The sequence below is a fragment of the Scyliorhinus torazame genome, chromosome 7 (genome assembly GCF_047496885.1).
Source record: "Scyliorhinus torazame isolate Kashiwa2021f chromosome 7, sScyTor2.1, whole genome shotgun sequence".
In the NCBI taxonomy this organism is placed as follows: Eukaryota; Metazoa; Chordata; class Chondrichthyes; order Carcharhiniformes; family Scyliorhinidae; genus Scyliorhinus; species Scyliorhinus torazame.
In genome coordinates this window covers 141,997,094-142,016,767 of record NC_092713.1, presented here as the reverse complement: position 1 = coordinate 142,016,767, position 19,674 = coordinate 141,997,094, and the positions used below count along the sequence as shown (strand labels likewise).

The 19,674-nt window shown below is 42.7% G+C and overlaps 1 protein-coding gene across 3 annotated transcripts in view; it reads right to left on the bottom strand.

Moving 5' to 3' along the window:
- Positions 1-19,674, bottom strand: part of acbd6 (acyl-CoA binding domain containing 6) — a 404,556-nt gene that overhangs the window by 270,416 nt on the left and 114,466 nt on the right. For all 3 annotated transcript variants that reach the window (XR_011948241.1, XM_072511603.1, XM_072511602.1), the window contains exons 5-6: positions 18,467-18,572; positions 15,258-15,347 (exon numbers count right to left, since the gene is read on the bottom strand). Coding sequence is in view for 2 of the 3 variants with exons in the window: in XM_072511603.1 (XP_072367704.1) it covers positions 15,258-15,347; positions 18,467-18,572 (196 nt within the window). In the remaining variant the exon portion in view is untranslated. The remainder of the gene's footprint in view (positions 1-15,257; positions 15,348-18,466; positions 18,573-19,674) is intronic.

Here is a 19,674-nt window from a genome sequence, read left to right as displayed (position 1 = left end):
AAAATGAATTTTTAAAACCAAAATCTTTGAAATTATATATTCCATCACAATAGGACTGGCTTTTTTTAATCTCATGATTCTACATCCAGGGCGATTATGTTCTCTAAAGTTGTTTATTTATACATAGACAATCATCTATTATTTGTTAGGGATCACAACCCTAGAAGTATGGAAACACAGACCACCAGAGCTGGACTCTGACTTTAATGGACATATTCATGTGCTTGCTCAACTGTATCATTCAATTTCCACCATCTACTGTTCAATAGAACCACATAAAGCAAGCAGCAAATTTTCTCGTATCCCAGATAAACTAACAGCAAGATGGTGTGCGGTGGTCAATCGTTCAACCCAATGAAGTACGGCATTCACACCTATCCCTAATCCAAATTTCCTCCAACTTTCTCCCTTCTCCCCTCCCCCACCAACAACCAAACAATCACTTCTATAGAAGTGATGGAAATTTCAGTGAAAACAGGCTCTTTGACTCAAACTCCTCAGTGTTGGTGTTCACAAGCCATGTGAGCAGTAGTTCTAATCCTACGTGCCTGCTGACTCAGTACCAAAGGTCTTTATTCTCCCTTTCCAATCACTTCTCTCATATAAATGTAAAAGTTCACAAGGTCCCTGCTTCAATCCCCAAGTCTGGTAATATATCCCATTGCCCAAAATACTCTGTGCAAAATATATTTCTTCCCTTCTCTGAACCAAATCTCTTACAGTTATTCATATCAATGTTGCTTCATTCCAGACTCTTCAAGAGATTTAATTGTACTTGTGGAGCCAAGAACTTGGCTGATTTAGACATGTGGTAGCAGCATACCGTAGAGAGCAGCATACCGTAGAGAGATGTTTCAATTGGAGTAGTGGCTTGAATTGGTGGGCAAACACTTGACCTTGGGTTTAAACTTAAGGGCTGGTGCACTCTCTCTCAGAAACAGCGTTGGTGAGCAATGACCTAGCAGACAGCAACAGGAAGTCTGGCTCAGTAAGCTTTGAAATAACTAGGAAAATGGGTCTATTTATAGCAATATAGTGAAGTGGCATCTTTGTTAATGTTCATAACTCAAGAAAATTGACTGTTCATATTGATGAATATATATTGTGTTCATTTGTGTACTTTGGAACATATACCAATTTATTTGCTTGAAGTGGTGGTGCCTTGCCTGGGTGGAGTGTTGTACAATCCACATTTCCCAAAGAAAGGAGAATTCATGTTGCAGCACAGGACATTTTAGTGCCAGTACAAACACTGGTTCACACAATCATTAATAAGTATTGAGCTGTGAAAAGTGCACTCCGGATCATAGGAACTGTAAGTTCTACAGGTAGGAGTGGCAAAACAATATTCCACATCAGAAGCCATACTAAAGCACCAATATCATGTAACTAGCTCTTTTAAGCATGGGGCATGTGATGCATTTCCATCTAGTATTTACTGAAGCCAGTCTTATTATGTTGAGGTATCCAAGTAATAATAATAATAATAATAATAATAATAATAATAATCGCTTGTCATAAGTAGGCTTCAATGAAGTTACTGTGAAAAGCCCCTAGTCGCCACATTCCGCCACCATTCGGGGAGGCCGGTACAGAAATTGAACCCGCGCTGCTGGCCTTATTCTGCATTACAAGCCAGCTGTTTGGCCCACTGTGCTAAGTAGATTTAGTCAGTAAATTGTGCAGATGAAATCTGTAGGCTGTTTCTTTAGTAAACAAATTAAATGCTTATACTGTACCCGTACGCTTATCTACTATCACGCACCTTGGCACAATGTATTTCTTTTTATTTTGCACTCTACCCATCATGATTAAAACAATTACAAGTAGGTTAGGTAGATGGGCCACTGGACATTTACAAAACTCTTAGATCAGGTCCTGCTAATTTAATTTGCTCCTCAGATAATTTGTAGTTTTGAAAACTATTAAGACAGCCCCCTTGCTCCAAGTAAGTGTAAATTTAACAAATCTCTTCCATTAACTGCATTATACATATGGCAGAGGGGCAAACTACTGATATTTCGAGCATAACTTGTGAAAACTGATCGACTCATATCTTAGCTCCGTACAAATACACAGGCGCATACAGGCAGTCGCAGAGGCATACGCAGAGACTCTTCACGGCACGTCGCTTCACAGTTGAAACCACTCAGTATTCCTGAAATTGTGATGTTCAGGTGAACACAGGAGGAATTACAACAACTGCTTAGAACTGTGACTGTTGTAATAGCTATTATGAAGGAGCAAGATCAAATAGGGCATTCGGAACACTAGTGATCACAATAACAAATCTCATTAGTAGTCTACATTTAACTCAAATTACTGATATGTTAAGAATGTGGTCACACCTCAGTTAATTTTATACGTGTACTTGGGAAACTTTGGCCGACCAACACACAGAATAGCACTAGCAGTGTAAAACATGGAGCAGACTGTATACCCTTAAAGAGTGCAAATAATATGGGAATCATGAACACGGGGAGAGTTAGTAAAAAGATAAACACGCAAGTTTGCAAGAGTAGGCTGACAACAGCTGCTCTGAGCAGAACATCTGGACCTACTCTCCAGCATTCCTTTTAAGAGCATTGGGCATTTCCCAAGTTTGGTTTTGTTCTGAACTCAGCAGAGTCCAAGCGGATATTAATATCATTAATGATGAGGTGGTTCCTGGCTTGTGGAACAGTAGGAATGGGTTGGAAGGAAACAAAAAAATTGGCTCAATGGAAAAACACCATGAAAGAAACAAGGCAAATGGCCTTCAGTGTGGAGTCCCAATCATTCTTGTTATTAGTGCATCTCCCAGCAGAGCAGCTAAAAGGGAGCAAGGATCCCACCAATCATGCTAATGAACGTCTGGCAGCTCAGTTAGTTCCGAGTCCCTCTGTTTCTCAATCTCCACAGACTGTGCTAATCCCTCACAATAAACTGCTTGTAGCCAAGCCAGATATTTATTACTATTGATCAGCCATGTCCCAGTTAAGACTTTTGTTCTCGGAGCTCTGGACTCTGACCTCAATTAAGTTATGAATTTCAATCCAATAGACTGCCTCACTAACTCCCCTGCTCTCTCTGACTGTAGCAATTATAATTAGCAAACATAGGAGTCATGGCAAGAGCAGCTCATGGATCATGTTATTTTAATAATAAATAAAGCTTTGGTGGCAACAAACACAGAAAGTAACTTGAGAAATTATACATTCAAGTATTTAATTGGAAAATTTGATTTTTTTTCTGCCAATATCAATTTCTAATAAATCTAAAGCTGCATAAAATCACTCATGGGAGTAGGCATAATGTTCATAATATTAAACAAGGATCGACATATCCATTAGAACTGTAGTATATTTTATACATAGCAAAAAAAACCCTAAAAATATGGTGTCCTGGTGGTACATATTCAGCACAAGTTTAAGACGCTACATCTGGATATTAAGAATCTTGCCTCACAGTAAACATTAAAGTTTAAACTAAATTACAGGAAAGATGGGTACACCTTGACTTAGCATATGAACAGTTCGGTTCTGGAATACCGTTCTGTATGAATGTAGGTGCTTTGTTATCAAGGTAGGAACAGAAGAGTCCAGGGAAAGAACTTGCTGAACCTGCACGCAAGGTTCATTCCTTTTAGCCAAGACCATTGGTAGAATTTGCAGAAAAATCAACCTGACCTGCTAAAGATGTCACATTCATCATGGAACCCTCAGTGGACACAGTTTCATTCATCTAATTGAGCTTCAGGCTAAACCGGAGCATACGTACAAGATATAACTGTAGCTAGCTCAAGAAGAAATAAAGGTACATCAAACAACTTCTCAATAGTGATTGAGAATGAGAAGAAGCGTAAATTCAATTAATTATTAAATTTGGAATTTAAGAAAATCTTGATGAAACTATTGTTGATTGTCGTGAAAACCCATGAGGCTCACTAAAGTTCTTTAGGGAAAATAAATCTGCTGTCTTTAACTGGTGAGGCCTGGATGCGACTTCAAACCCACAACAATGTGGTTGACTCTTAACTGTCCTCTGAAATGGCCTAAAAATCCACTCACTCCGTTCTACCAAACTGGTACAAAGTAAAAAAGGAATGAAACCGAATGGACTACCTGGCAATGACCTAAGCACCAGAAACAACAACAAACCACCTAAAAGGACAATACAGGAGATGTGTGGGAACACCACCACCTGCAAGTTCCCCTGTAAGCCTCACACCATCCTGACTTGGACGTATGTCGTCAAGCCTTCACTATCACTGGATCAAAATCTTAGAACTCCCTGCCTAACAGTACTCTGGGTGTATCCACACCAGATGGACTGTAACAGTTTAGGAAGGCAGCTCACCACCACATTCTCACGGTCAATTGGGGATGGGCAACAAAGGATAATCTAGGCATGAAAGAATAAAAAATAACATTCTATCACGCTCTAGCTTGCAGGTGCTCGGAGACATCAGGAGGTGACACAACTGACTACCAAGCCGTTTCTCGGTTCTTTGGTTTTTAGTCATTGTGAATTCAAGAAAGTTGATGGTCAGAGAGGTAGCTGGGCTTTCTTGTGTGAGATGATCATTACCTGCCACTTACCAAAACAAGGCCAAATGTTGTCCAGGTTCTGTCATAGACTGAGATGGCCTGCTTCATTATCAGCGGAATTGTGAATTGAGATGAACATTGCAATCTTAATAAACAGCTCCACTCCTGACCTTATAAGAAAGGGAAGGTTCTTGAAGGAGCAGCTGAGAACACTATCCTGGAGGAACACTCACCGACAACCATGTCCTGGAGCTGTGCTAGCTAACCATGTTCTTCTGTGCCAGATATCATTCCAGCCTCGGGAGGGTTTTCTTCTTAAATATCATTGAGCTCAGATTTGCTGGAGTTATTTTTAGTGCTAAGCAATAATGGCACTGTGTTAATAGAATCCCCAATAAATATCAACATCATGTGTAGATGTTTTAAAGAAGGAAAGTACTACTCTACACAACTTTATGTATTGCTTGCTTGGATAGACTTTCTGCATCTTGCAGAAACAGATGGTGCATTTTTCTCTCTATGGTACCAAATAATCATGTCTCTTGGTGTTACAGTCAGTTTTTATTGCTGCTCACTATGACAAATAGTCTGTGCTCCCGACGTAGTAAATTACCGTATGTGGCATGGTAACAAAGTGGTTAGCACTGTTGCTTCACAAGGCCAGGGACCCAGGTTTGATTCCCGGTTCGGGTCACTGTCTGTGAGAAGTCTGCACGTTCTTCCCACGTCTGTGTGGGTTTCCTCCGGGTGCTCCGGTTTCCTCCCACAAGTCTCGAAAGATGGCTTGTTAGGTGATTTGGACATTCTGAATTCTCCCTCAGTGTACCTAAACAGACTAGGGGATTTTCACAGTAACTTCATTGCAGTATTAATGTAAGCCTACTTGTGACACTAATAAAGATTATTATTACAATTTGAATATTTCGAACACAAAAGAAGAAAATATACTTTCATGTGTTGACAACAGATTGCAATAATATCTGGAGCTCTACATATATTCTTCAAATTGTGAAAGAAACTATCCAATAGGTCATCACGGTAACTCATGATAATGAACTATTTAGAAATTGCTTATTAAATAATAGCAGTACAAAACCTTCCATATTCTTTTACTTTGAAATAGGAGGTCTGAAACTAAACAAAGCATAGACATTTCATCTACTAATGAGTTATTTCGCGACAGAAAAGATGAAATATAATGGTGCATTCAGAAGAGTATCCAACTACTTTGATTGAACCAAATAAACTAAATTAAATAAATTGAGGGCCTGACATAATCCTTTGGTACAATTCACAGCTCTGGAACTTCGAGTTCATGGTCAACTTCTTTACAGCAGTCACTTTCAAACTCTGTGTCGTGACTGGCGTGGGTCGTGAAGGTCGGCCGGCGTGGGTCGTGAAGGTCGGCCGGCGTGGGTCACGAAGGTCGGCCGGCGTGGGTCGCGAAGGTCGGCCGGCGTGGGTCGCGAAGGTCGGCCGGCGTGGGTCGCGAAGGTCGGGCGGCGAGGGTCACGAAGGTCGGGTGGCGTGGGTCGCAAAGGTCGGGCGGCGTGGGTCGCAAAGGTCGGCCGGCGTGGACCGCGAAGGTCGGCCGGTGTGGGTCAGGAAGGTCGGCCGGCGTGGGTCACATAGGTCGGCCGGCGTGGGTGACGTAGGTCGGCCGGCGTGGGTGACGTAGGTCGGGCGGCGTGGGTCACGAAGGTGGGGCAGCATGGGTCGCGAAGGTCGGGCGGTGTGGGTTGCGAAGGTCGGGCGGCGTGAGTCGCGAAGGTTGGCGGCGCGGGTCGCGAAGGTCGGGCGGTGTGGGTCGCGAAGGTCAGGTGGCGTGGGTCGCGAAGGTCGGGCGGCATGGGTCGCGAAGGTCGGGCGGTGTGGGTTGCGAAGGTCGGGCGGCGTGAGTCGCGAAGGTTGGGCGGCGCGGGTCGCAAAGGTCGGGCGGCGTGGGTCGCGAAGGTCGGGCGCCGTGGGTCGCGAAGGTCAGGTGGCGTGGGTCGCGAAGGTCGGGCGGCATGGGTCGCGAAGGTCGGGCGGCATGGGTCGCGAAGGTCGGGCAGCGTGGGTCGCGAAGGTCGGGCGGCGTGGGGCGCGAAGGTCGGGCGGCGTGGGGCGCGAAGGTCGGGCGGCGTGGGGCGCGAAGGTCGGGCGGCGTGGGTCGGGAAGGTCGGGCGGCGTGGGTCACGACGGTCGGGCGGCGTGGGCCGCGAAGGTCGGGCGGCGTGGGTCGCGAAGGTCGGGCGGCGTGGGTCGCGAAGGTCGGGCGGCGTGGGTCGCGAAGGTCGGGCGGCGTGGGTCGCGAAGGTCGGGCGGCGTGGGTCGCGAAGGTCGGGTGGCGTGGGTCGCGAAGGTCGGGTGGCGTGGGTCGCGAAGGTCGGGCAGCGTGGGTCGCGAAGGTCGGGCGGCGTGGGGCGCGAAGGTCGGGCGGCGTGGGGCGCGAAGGTCGGGCGGCGTGGGTCGGGAAGGTCGGGCGGCGTGGGTCACGACGGTCGGGCGGCGTGGGCCGCGAAGGTCGGGCGGCGTGGGTCGCGAAGGTCGGGCGGCGTGGGTCGCGAAGGTCGGGCGGCGTGGGTCGCGAAGGTCGGGCGGCGTGGGTCGCGAAGGTCGGGTGGCGTGGGTCGCGAAGGTCGGGTGGCGTGGGTCGCGAAGGTCGGGTGGCGTGGGTCGCGAAGGTCGGGTGGCGTGGGTCACGAAGGTCGGGTGGCGTGGGTCGCGAAGGTTGGGTGGCGTGGGTCGCGAAGGTCGGCCAGCGTGGGCTGCGAAGGTCGGCTGGCATGGATCTGGAAGGTCGGCTGAGTGGGTCGGGAAGGTCGGCCGAGTGGGTCGCGAAGGTCAGCTGGCGTGGGTCCCATCCTGAAGGATAGCTGATTGTTACAAATGGGTCCCAGACAAATAAGGTTGAAAAACACTGCAATACAGAGATGCTACGTATTGCATGCACACCGTGATGCGCAAGTCAACACTGAAGGGTAGGAAAGATGTGTGGTTTATGAATAAGGTAACATTCACTTATTCACCATTGCAGATAGGTGACAGCAAGTTGGAAGGCAACTCCTTTATAATTGGTGCCTTGGTATGATATTGCATTTTGTGCAAACTCCTTTGTATTTTCTCACCTTCAATTCAGTCACAGCATTCCAATACCGTACACTGCAGTAAAATCCCAGAGCTATGGTATCACTAGCTGACATCTTCCTGCTACCAGGTATCAAGCTTTGATACGATTGCCAAAATTGAGGCTTCAGCCCAAATCAGATTGATTGTTGAAATGTCCTTTGTTATTCTCCAAATTACACAGCTTGCCAAAAACTGAGGAATCTTCAAGAGGGAACATCATCCTTTTAAAACCATTAAAGAGCATTGATTAACTTTAACAACCAATTGTGTGTTTGCCTTAAGGAAATTTCTGGTGATATCATTTAAGGCAAAGTTATTGAACGCGACAGTGCCAGAAAGCTGCATTAACAAACACACTGTTAAATTACAAGACACCCCTAGGTCAAATGGTCATACTGCTAATAGGAGTAGTATCAGGCTCATTCTTTCGCATTAGTATGTGCAGTAATCCTTTCACTTCACTTCTTCTGAAGATGTCAGAAACATGAAAAGATACATATTCCAAAAGGGGCAAAAATCAGAAAAGAATGGTCAAGGCAATAATTAAGAATTTTATTTTTTAAAGGTTTACTTTATATATATTTTGAAAAATGCAAATCGAACAAAGTTTGAGCAAGGAAACCATCAATAACTGGTCCAGTGCTACATGCAAGTTGCCTTCAAACTTGCTGTCATCCCACCTAAATCTCTGCGAATTAAGGTAAAGCTGTAGGCCTCAGGCTATTTTCCAAAGGGAGTGCACTGATCTATAAAAAGGGCAATATACTATTGGTGTCTTGTTTCATGTTTCTGACTAGCTGCTGTTTTCACCTATGAACTTTTTGTCTGGTGTACACCTGTAGCAGATAAAGAACATCAAACAATCCCACTGCAAATCTCACAGATAATTTAACAAATTAGGCTTTTTTGCATTGTTTAACCCTTCCCACATTTATCTTTCAGTAGAACTACTCTGTCCCCAATGGCCTACTATACTGCTGGACTACACAGGCTAATAATGCAAGCAAAATACTTGGATTTAAATCTCAATGCCTTTCACTCAGAAAGGAATATATTACCATAGAATGGTGTGCATTATTTTTTGACGCCCTTACAACAAACTAGCAGAAATCTAGCTGCACACATATTCTCTGATAGAAGTAGTGTGCTTTGATTTTGAAAAGTTACAAACATCCAGTCCTTAAAAAGATAATGGTTAATTCATGGAAAGTCTGTGAGTCTTACTTTATATGACAATGATTAGGGGAACAGTACAACTTTCTAGGGATATTTTGCAGTTAAATTTAAAATATCTAACATCAAATATTGAACAGTCTTGTGACATGGATTCTGTCCCACCTTAAAACTATTTGTCAATTGATTCAGGAGCCTCTGCAACCCTCTAGTTTTAAAGTATGAGGACAAGGCATAACCCCACTGGAGCAAGCTACATTATTATAGGTACTTCCTTTTTTTTAATGTTGGGAGTGTCACTGGCTATCATTAACATTTGGGGATGCCAGTTCCTACATGCATTGGAAGTTTGATTGTAAATGTCTCATTCCCTCTGAACCTTCCCATCCAAAGATGAAGGTTATGTGAACTGGCCATGCTAATATTGCCCAAAGGTTAGGAGGGGTGACAAGGATATGGGCAGGGGATTGGACCTCTGTAGGGTGCTCTACCGGAGCATGGGCCAGTGCAGCCTCGATGGGCTGAATGACCTCCTTCTGCACTGTAGGGATTCTATGAATGACATCATACATACACATACCTGAATCCCCAATGTCATGATGTATACTGCAATTCATCCCAGGACCTCACAACCGTGCAAATCCTGTTGTCCCTTTCCCTACAACCTATAGGTTTATGAAGCCCAATTATGGATCATCTGTCCAATATTTCACAGTTTAGCTCACCATGGCTCCGACATCAACTTGTCCCTCAGATTAATTTAAACTGTTACATGACCCTTCATGTAATGTATTATTCGGTATACACACCTCCCATGGCACATGAAATTGCTATGGTACTGTTAGATGATTAAGATCCCTTGGGTAATCCCCAGCAAAGTCTTTTGTGCCCTTAGAAACAAAAAAAACAATTTAACAAATAGTTGCTGTTATGCTGTGGAGTGGTTCAACTTCCCCACAGACCTGATTAAGTTTGTATTTGCATTTTGCTTTGCAGCATTGCCTGAAGAGATGGGGCCAACAGCAGAATTTTAAAGTTTTTAGGATGGGCCATCTCCATCTGTTCAATTCCCCGAGCTCTCACATTTATGTTGGTACCTTTATAACTGTCAAAAAACATATTTACCCAATGGTTGGACTCATTATGCATTCATTACTGCAACATGTTACAAGGGTACATTTACGTTAGGCACTCAGCAAGCTTTGCAGCATTCATGCTCAACCCAGCAACATGCTTCAGTTGATGTTCTGAACTGCTCAAGGGCATGAGAAGCCACCACGCACCCAGCATGTCGAAACAAAAGATCCTCATAACTATTGTCAAATTCAGATAACATTAATCATCTCCCTTTTTAATGTCCATTACTTCCTCCCCCCAACTCCAATAGTAAACAGCATAATTTATATGCAGGCAATTTCACAACAATGATGGAAGTTTCTGCTGAGCCTGGTCGCCATGTTGGAGTTAGTATCAAAACAGGACAGGCCATTGACCACAGGAAGGAAAGTGTTTTAGTTTTGGTCTGCAAGATCTACATTAGAAATAAAGCAAATTCATAAAACTGTAATGTTACACTTGGTTAGGTCAGGATCACATTAACACACCTCCCCTAATTACAGACAATTTTCTGTTACTCAAGAAGATGGCACACAAAAAAACCTCAAGAGGCTAAAAATAAATTGAATTTCTTGTACAAAAAAATTCATTTAACTTTAGCACTTTGTTTTCAATCATCTTCCCATTTGCAAAGAAAAGTAAAGAAAAGCATCGTAGTTCCCATTTGCAATCTGGAATGTTTCATCTTGTTGGGATTTCAAGTAAATGACAATTTGTGAAGAGGATTTAAAATGTCAACAAAAGGCCAACAAGTTGTCCTACTAAACAACAACATTATCAGAGTAATTGGTCACTGTGATAATTGTGGTTAATGCCCTATTCACACCTGCGGCCAGCAATGGAATGTGACCCAACTCCATCCAGATAGCTGGGTCTGCAGATGAGGAAGAATTCAACAAAATTTCATCGTGCAACTCAAAAAATGCTAAATTCAATCAAAACTTCTCAAAATAGGAAAACTAATCCCAAGAGGTGATCCTGCATGAGTATGAAAGAAACTGCTCCAATCCTCAAGTGCTACAAATTGGAAAAGCATTTTACACAACTGAAAGCACTCCCTGGGCACCAGCACCTCTCCAAATGATCTTTTACATATTTTAAACTCTACCCAGTAACAAAAACATTTTTTTTTTTTTAATGCATTTTATTCCAAACTTGTATCAAAGTAGGTTACAGCAAATAAACACCCCGGGAAACATACTTCCCAACAATCAGCTATACAGTTTGTACAGATTTTTCTCCTTTTTCACCCCCCCCCCCGACGAACAGCTCCTCAAACACAGTCACAAATATCCCCCACCTTTTCTGAAACTCCCCTGCTGAGCCCCTTAACTCATACTTTATCTCCTCTAACCGCAGGAAGTCGTACAGGTCACCCAAACATGCTGCTACCCCCGGTGACGATGCCGACCGCCACTCCAGCAAAATTCGCCATGCAATCAGAGATGCGAAGGCCATGTAATCGGTCTTCCTCCTCTCCATGAGCTCCTGCTTCTCTGAAAACCCAAATATCGCCACCAAAGGATCCGGGTTCACCACCTCGTCCACTATCCTGGCTAAGACCGCAAACACTCCTGTCGAGAACCTTCCCAATTTTTCGCAACCCCAAAACATGTGCGCGTGATTCGCTGGCCAACGCCCACACCTCTCACACTCATCTGCTACCCCCTGAAAGAATCCAGTCATTCTCACCGAGTCATAAGTACCCTGTGCACCACCTTAAACTGTATCAGGCTCATCCCTGCACAAGAGGAGGTCCCGTTTACCCTTCACAGTGCCTCACTCCATATTCCCCAGATCTCCATTCCCAACTCCGCTTCTCATTTCCCCTTGATCTTCACCACCCGCTCGCCTCCCTGCTCCCCCAGCCACTTATATATATCCTCAATTCTTCCCTCCCCTTCCACATCCGGAAGCAGAAGGAGCTCCAGCAGGGTGTATCCCGGCAATCTAGGGAACCCCTTCCAGACCTTTAGTGCAAAGTCCCTAACCTGTACTTACCTGAACTCACTACCCCTCGGCAGTTCTACCCTCTCCCTGAGCTCCTCCAGACTGGCGAAACCTTCCTCCAAATACAAATCCCTCACATTCACACTTCCCCCCCACCTCGTGTATACACATCCAGCACCTCCCAGCTCAAACACATGAATCTCGCACAGCGGCGTTAGCACCGACATCCCTTCCACCCTAAAATGCATCCTCAGCTGATTCCATATCTTCAACGTGAACTGCCCCACTGGGCTCCCGGAATACCTACTTGGAGCAATTGGCAATGCTGCCATCACCATAGCCCTCAAACTAGACTCCTTACAAGATTCCTCCTCCATTTGGGCAGCACGGTAGCATTGTGGATAGCACAATTGCTTCACAGCTCCAGGGTCCCAGGTTCGATTCCGGCTTGGGTCACTGTCTGTGCGGAGTCGGCACATCCTTCCCATGTGTGCGTGTGTTTCCTCCAGGTGCTCTGGTTTCCTTCCACAGTCCAAAGATGTGCAGGTTAGGTGGATTGGCCATGATAAATTGCCCTTAGTGTCCAAAATTGCCCTTAATGGTGGGTGGGGTTGCTAGGTTATGGCGATAGGGCGGAGGTGTTGACCTTGGGTAGGGTGCTCTTTCCAAGAGCTGGTGCAGACTCGATGGGCCGAATGGCCTCCTTCTGCGCTGTAAATTCTAACCCACTCTACTCCTTCTCCTTCCCACCACCTTGTCCACATTCGCCGCCCAATAATAATCAAGCAAGTTCGGCAACGCCAACCCCCCCTGCTGCCTCTGCCTCTGTAGCAGGGTTCTCCCCACCCTCGGCACCTTCCCCGCCCATACAAAGTCAGAGATGATTGTGTCCACTTTCCGAAAAAAGGCCTTTGGTATAAAGATCGGGAGAGCCTGAAAGATAAGTAAGAACCTCGGCAGCATATTCATTTTCACCACTTGGACCCTCCCCGCCAACCTTAAGTGCAGTGTATCCCACCTCTTAAGATCCTCCCTGGCCTCCTCCACCAGCTTTGTTAAGTTCCACTTATGGACCCCCGTCCATTTCCTTGCTACCTGAATCCCCAAATACCTAAACCTATCCCTCGCTACCGTAAATGGCACCCCCCCCTAAATTAGCCCGCTGTGCCAGCTCATTCACCAGGAATTCCTCGCTTTTGTAACAAAAACATATTGGTGACAGACGGACAAGATTAAATTAATCTACGTTAAGGATAGTAATTTGACACCAACAGATCTACTGCCGATGGCAGTGAACTCTTATGTGAACCGAATGGGATCATTGCTGTAGGAGATTAGAATAAGCAGATTCAAGCAGTATCGACAGTTATCTTCCGATGTAAACTTTCTCATCAGAGGCCGTCAGGCAACATGGCAACAGAAGCGCTCCTAACCATTCGGCATCCCTTGTAATGAGGTGGAAAGATGACCCGTGAGGAAAGACTATTGAAAGGAGTCATCACAGAGAGGTCATTGCAGGGCATGAAAAATACTTTACAGGTTAGCGAAAGTAACAATACTTTCAGATGTGCATCGGTAATAAAACAAAAAGTTACAGCTCTTTAAGACAGGAATCATGGCACTGGCCCCATTTTACACACAGATAGATGCTGCACTGATAATCCAGTAAATTTGAAATCTAACATGCTTTATCTAAACGTATCTTGTGATGTTCCCAAACTGTAAGTTTGTGCATTTGCTTTAGAGTAGATGAAATTCCTGTGAAAACTGTGCAGCAATACACAGAGACCAATTGTCATAGCAGAACTTGGAACTAGCAATGTAAAATGCAAACGCTGCCACTATGTCCCAGAGTACCATAGGCTGCTCTCCCCTTTAAGAGAGAGGAAGCTGACTAGTGGTGATTTAACCGGAGGGTCACCACACCTCAGGTGAGAGGGGCAAGGTTGAAAAGGCAGGGCCTTCATGAATAACCTCAGCCGGTATAGGAATTGAACCCACGCTGTTGGCATCGCTCTGCATCACAAACCAGCTGCCTAGACAACAGAGCAAACCACCCTCAAACTGGCAATTTAACAGCACCAGAACAAGCATTTCATCAACATAAAAGGAAAACAAGATACTAGGTGTAAAATAATCAGTTTTTAACACAAGTAAAGCAATATCCGTGTCCATAAGTAACTAAAAGTTTATAGTAAAAGTGTAATACATTTCTTAATGCTCTTCTGACAACAACCTTTTTGAAAGAGAAGTAGACTGGAACTCCACATGTCACTGAAAAATGAATTATTAACACAACACTGAGTAATAAGTAGTTATCACACTCCCTGCATCAGGAAGTAAAATCAGACCATTATTGGTAAACGTCAACTCCTATCATAATAATGCAATCACACAGGAAGATTAGTACGCTAGTGACAGATCAGTCCCAGTGTGGTGGATACAATAAGTGCGATCACATAAGTACAGCGGCCTCTTAATATCCTCTGAAGTTAACTTATAAAAACAATCAAAATAAGAGTGGGCATTAAACATGAACAGACTAGCAAAGCCCACATGCTGGGCACAAATAATATTAAGAAAACTGAAACAGCGTTACCCACAAGCATTGCCTATGAGAATAAACAAATGGTTCATTCTCGTAAGCTACTAAGAATTGGAATGTACCATCCACTAGTGCAGCACCTTTGATACTATGGGTATTGTTTCTCCAGGATTCAAGTTGATTCCAGAAATCAGGAGCGCAGGGTTAAGTATTTCTGCATCGCTAGCTTAGCATTTTTAAAATAAAATTCAGTCATGTGGATCACTGTCCCTCGAGATAATGGAAATACCAACAATGAAGGTGTTATATCCGCAGGGGTGTTTAATGGGGTAATTTCCCAAGTGTGGAGTAATTAGATGTGTTTACCCTAGAAGGGAAGCAAACCCAATAATTCACCACTTTTCATACCAAATGTTCTACTTTTACATATCTATTTATATTTCAAGTTAGAAGAAACCATGCATAATTATTTTTAAACAGAATGCTTTATTATACCAAGAGCTAAACGAACACCAACAAATACTCAAAATATTACAAGAAAAATGTTACACTGCCCTTTAAGTGATGATGGACCAAAGGTGCATCTGCTGTTTTATTTTATTGAACTACTTTGAGTTTGCAAAATAATATTATAGGTCTACACAGCAATGAAGCGTCAAGATTCAGCCTACTGCTATTGTTCTTGCAATATTAACGCAAGCTGTAATAGGGAAAATAAATTACATTTTTTCATGTGCATATTTTTTTTAAAACAGCCACATCAGTTCTACAAACTGCAACCACAATTATAAGAAAGAGTATAAAGGTTATTCAACAGTGGCAGGTCAGCTCACCCGACTGTTGATTTCAGCTTTTTGTTGAAGCAACATGTCAACCAGGTCTTTATGTCCTCGGTCACATGCCCAATGTAGCAGGGCTCTTCCCTTTGAAAGGAAAATGAACGCACAGATAGTTAATGTAAATGGTCACTCATTTATCAAATCTGCACTAAGCCATTATTACAAAAAATTAAAAATCACAGTCTCAACATAAAATGCTATTAATCGGAGTTTCTAAAAGGGCTAGGTTTTGCAAGATCCATTCCTATAACCTTTGACATTTGATGACACATCCATTCCATTATAATTGTCCATGTGGCTTTGGAATTCATCGGTACACTTAGAATGTAGCCTTGATGTTCAGAGAGCTGGTAGGCTGGTGCGACAGTGTGTTAACAGCACACTATCTCAGCAGTAACTGCAGCATATTGCACAAGCTGAGCATATTAATGGAAAACTGGACCGTGCAACTTTAAATATGTCTTTCTGTTTGTTATTTTTTTTAAAACATGCATACAGCTCCATCAACCTACTCATAGTCATCAGGAAAGATATGGAAGATCTGAGCAGTACCATCAAGCGACACTTCGTGACCGATGCCCAACTTGAGTACCACCAGGATCATTCAGCTCCAGGACACATTACAGTTCTGCTCAAAACAGAGGCAAAGAGCTGAATTCCAGAGGTGACATGAGAAGTGACTTTCCTTGACATCAAGGCAGTATTTGATCAAACAGGACATCCATAATCCATTAGTAAGTGTTTCATATTGTTTGCACATTTTACTTTGTCAGTACAGTACATCATTTTAGAAAGTTACATTTCCTTCTCTCCTAAATTAAGTGTGGGCTTAAACAGGCTGCTCTTTCCAAGGGCCGATGCAGACTCGATGGGCCGAATGGCCTCCTTCTGTACTGTAGATTCTATGACATGCAATAGACAACTTATTAAGAAACTGAACTTAGCCATGTAGGCTAAGACTAGGGATCGAGACATGTGGAAAGAACCAGCTTTCAAAGAAAAAAAACGGCTTAAACACTGGTAAAAAACAGGAAGGTGAATGGTTGTGGTGAAACCCATCAGCAACCAGTTGCATTTTAATTATTCAGCAAAGGATGAACTTGGTCAAATCCATAGTAAGCGTGAGATGATGGATCTGGTTAGGTTCAAAAGGACAAGATAATTAGATCACACAAATCAGAAGGAAAAATGAGACAGACTGTTAAATCTAGCCTCAGACATAGCAGCCGCCTCGTCCAGCACATAAGGGACCATGTTTGACTTTATCCACAGAACAACTAATATGCTTCATTCACAAAATCTGGTAGTTTGGGTCCTTGTAATCTCTTCAGTTTGTTCAGTTGGGTTAGTTTGATTCTGCAAAAGCTTGCAATTATGGTTGTTGTGAAATGGTCCTTGAATGCTGATTTTGGCAGCTAATTGTGCATAATTATCTTAAAAATGAGCTGGAATTCCTATTGAGGTGCATCCAAATTAACCTGTCATTCATTCACAAACCATCCCATAGTCAGGACATCTTACTGCCTAAACAAAAGTCAAGAAACCTATGTAAGTCAAAACACAGGTTAATACCATCCAGGGTGCAAGCATAAATATAGGTTTGTGATATGGAAGGGTTAATCCCTCACTGGAGATCAAATGTCATATTTGTTGGAGGTTAGCACAATTTCAATACCACAGCATGATGCAAATTCAAGCAGTTGCTGAAATTACATCAGTCAAAGAGTGAAAGAGTTGTTATGGTTGAAAAGGCGGATATTTGATCTGTGTTTTCAAATGAACCCTGCTGAATTCTGTGTGTCTCAATCCATGAATGTGTAAAGGCTTCAGCTGTTCAAGTGTGAGACAAATAATATTATTTTTTTGAAGTAGGGTTGGAGAGCATGAGGGAGAAGAGACGGAGTAGAGATTTGAACACAGGCAGTACTAGCTTGCTGTGATTTGTTGTAACAGGATGCTGCCCTCTACTGCTCATGTCCAGCCAACCTGAGTCTGGAAATAGCCCAAAATGTTCTCCGCTCATCAAATCTTGCAATTGAATGGTAAGAGAGACACTTATATAATCTCTACACTGTGAAGCAACAACCTTTTGTGGGTGATTTTAAGCCATGGTTTTATTATCACTATACTGCACCACCAATGCAAACAGCATTTTAGCAGTACAATTATAGGGTTATTACAGTTGGGCTGTATTCTCCATTATTGACAAATGGGGAAGGCAGTGCATTGTACACACATTCAAAAATTTCCGCTGGGATTCAGCAACACTTTCTGGTAGGAAGCGAGTATTTGACTGTGGCTCCACTCAACTCTTTAAGAATTCTTAATATTGGATCAATGAAGGGTAACTTCATGGAAAAGGAGTTGGAATTTAAATCATTTCACTTTTGGAGCATGGACTCAGTTGGTTCAGGATTGATGAACAGCTTTTAAGATATGGCCTGTACTCTGCATCAAAGCTAGATTTTACTTGCATAGGAGAATCCATATGCGAATGGTTTCTTTCATTGGCAATCAAGGAAGAGCAATGTTCAGATGAAAATAATTTCCACTGTTTGATAACAAATCCAGAAACATAATTTTTAAATTAGTAAACAAACTGCAATTTGAAAATCACTTACTTGATTACAGAAATCAACCATAATGAACTTCTAACCAAAAAAAAATAATCAGATCTTGTCTGAATTGTGAAGTAAATGAGAACAGCAAACATCTGTTAAATCGAAGTTCAACCTATGGCTATATTTCAGCTAATTATTATTTTTTGAATGTTTCAATGGGCTTTCCCTCCAGGTACTAAAATTAGAGAAAGGTCAGTGTTAGTGGAACATGAAAAACATCTCAGATTGTGACTGTGGCTATTTTAATCTTGTGCCCAGAGAAATCCATTCCTGGTGGCATCATAATCCACACTCATCAGCTGAAATGATTGTTAACCTCCATATCAAACCACCACAGCCACACAAATAATATATGGTGTTAGTGCAAAACTAGATTTGTCCTTTCTATATTTATACATGTATTCATTAGCAAACAGAAGAAAACATACCTTATTAGTAACAAACTTCTGTTACACTGTTTTGGTGCAAATTTCTATCAAGTGACAAACCCACTGAGAATATAAATATTTTAGTGAAATATTTAAAATGGATCAACAGGTTGCCCAATGTAGCCAATGAAAAAGTTGCCACTAAAGAATTTACCTCCTCATCCTTCAGATTAACATCCACATTCTTGGATAGAAGAGCTTTTAAAATATGATCAATGTTGTTCTCTCTACAATGATCAAATATAGTCTTGTCTTCTTCCCTGTAAAAGATGAAAATATTTTCATTCAGGTTTAAAGGAAGATCAAGAAAATTGCAAAATGAACAGTAAAGTGTTGAGATGACACATGGCTAAAGTCTCCTGCAACAACTTAGTCAATGAGGGCATTTAACTCCCATTTCCCCCCAAATCACAATGAAAATAAAATCTTTATCTTACTTTCAGCCGTTGAGCTTCACGAATATTCAACAAAAATTGAATTAAACGGGCCTACAAGATACCTACCGGTTCCACATAAGGTCAATCTATATTGTCAATCCAGTGAACTATCGAAGGAGTGTTGTGTTACCCAGTGCGTCATTATTGAAATAGGAAGTCAAACGAAGGCTCATCTACCTCTTCTGGGGTACATTAAAGATCTTATAGCACGACTTGAAGAAATGTATATTTCCCTTCCTGCTAATAATTATTCCTGAACAAGTTGCTACTGAAGGAAGAATAACTAATGATTTATCCTGTGCCATTTGTGCAACTTTGCAGGTTCAGAATGGCTACTACATTTGCTTTGACAAAGAGTCATTGGACTCGAAACATTAGCTCTTTTCTCTCCCAACAGATACTGCCAGACCTGCTGAGATTTTCCAGGACTTTCTCTTTCGTTTCAGATTCCAGCATCCGCAATAATTTGCTTTTATACATTTGCCTTCTTTGTACTTCTAAAAGGACATTTGACCAAGTGCTATATAGATTCAAGTATTATTTATTACTACTCATTTGATCTCCAAATGGAAGCACTGACTGAAACATGGACTACTGAACCTCCTGTTTATATGGATTATAAATGTTTAAGACATTAAGTTTGGGCATTTTATGGGAATATCATGCTTTGTAAGATGGTGCTGTTGGATAATGAATCCCAGAGCTTCAAAGGGAATTTTTAACCTTTTTACTCCCCTTCTGCAGTCAAAAGGTGGAAACCTTGGGCTGCATTTTACGTGTCCCTGGCAGGCTTGTTTCCAGCAGGTGGGCAAGTATAATCGGATGCCGCTATTATCTTCTTGCCTACTCCACAGTTCAGCTCAATATAATGGGGTGTGGTCAGACTCCACCTACCTACCATATTCAAATAAACGTCTGAAACTCT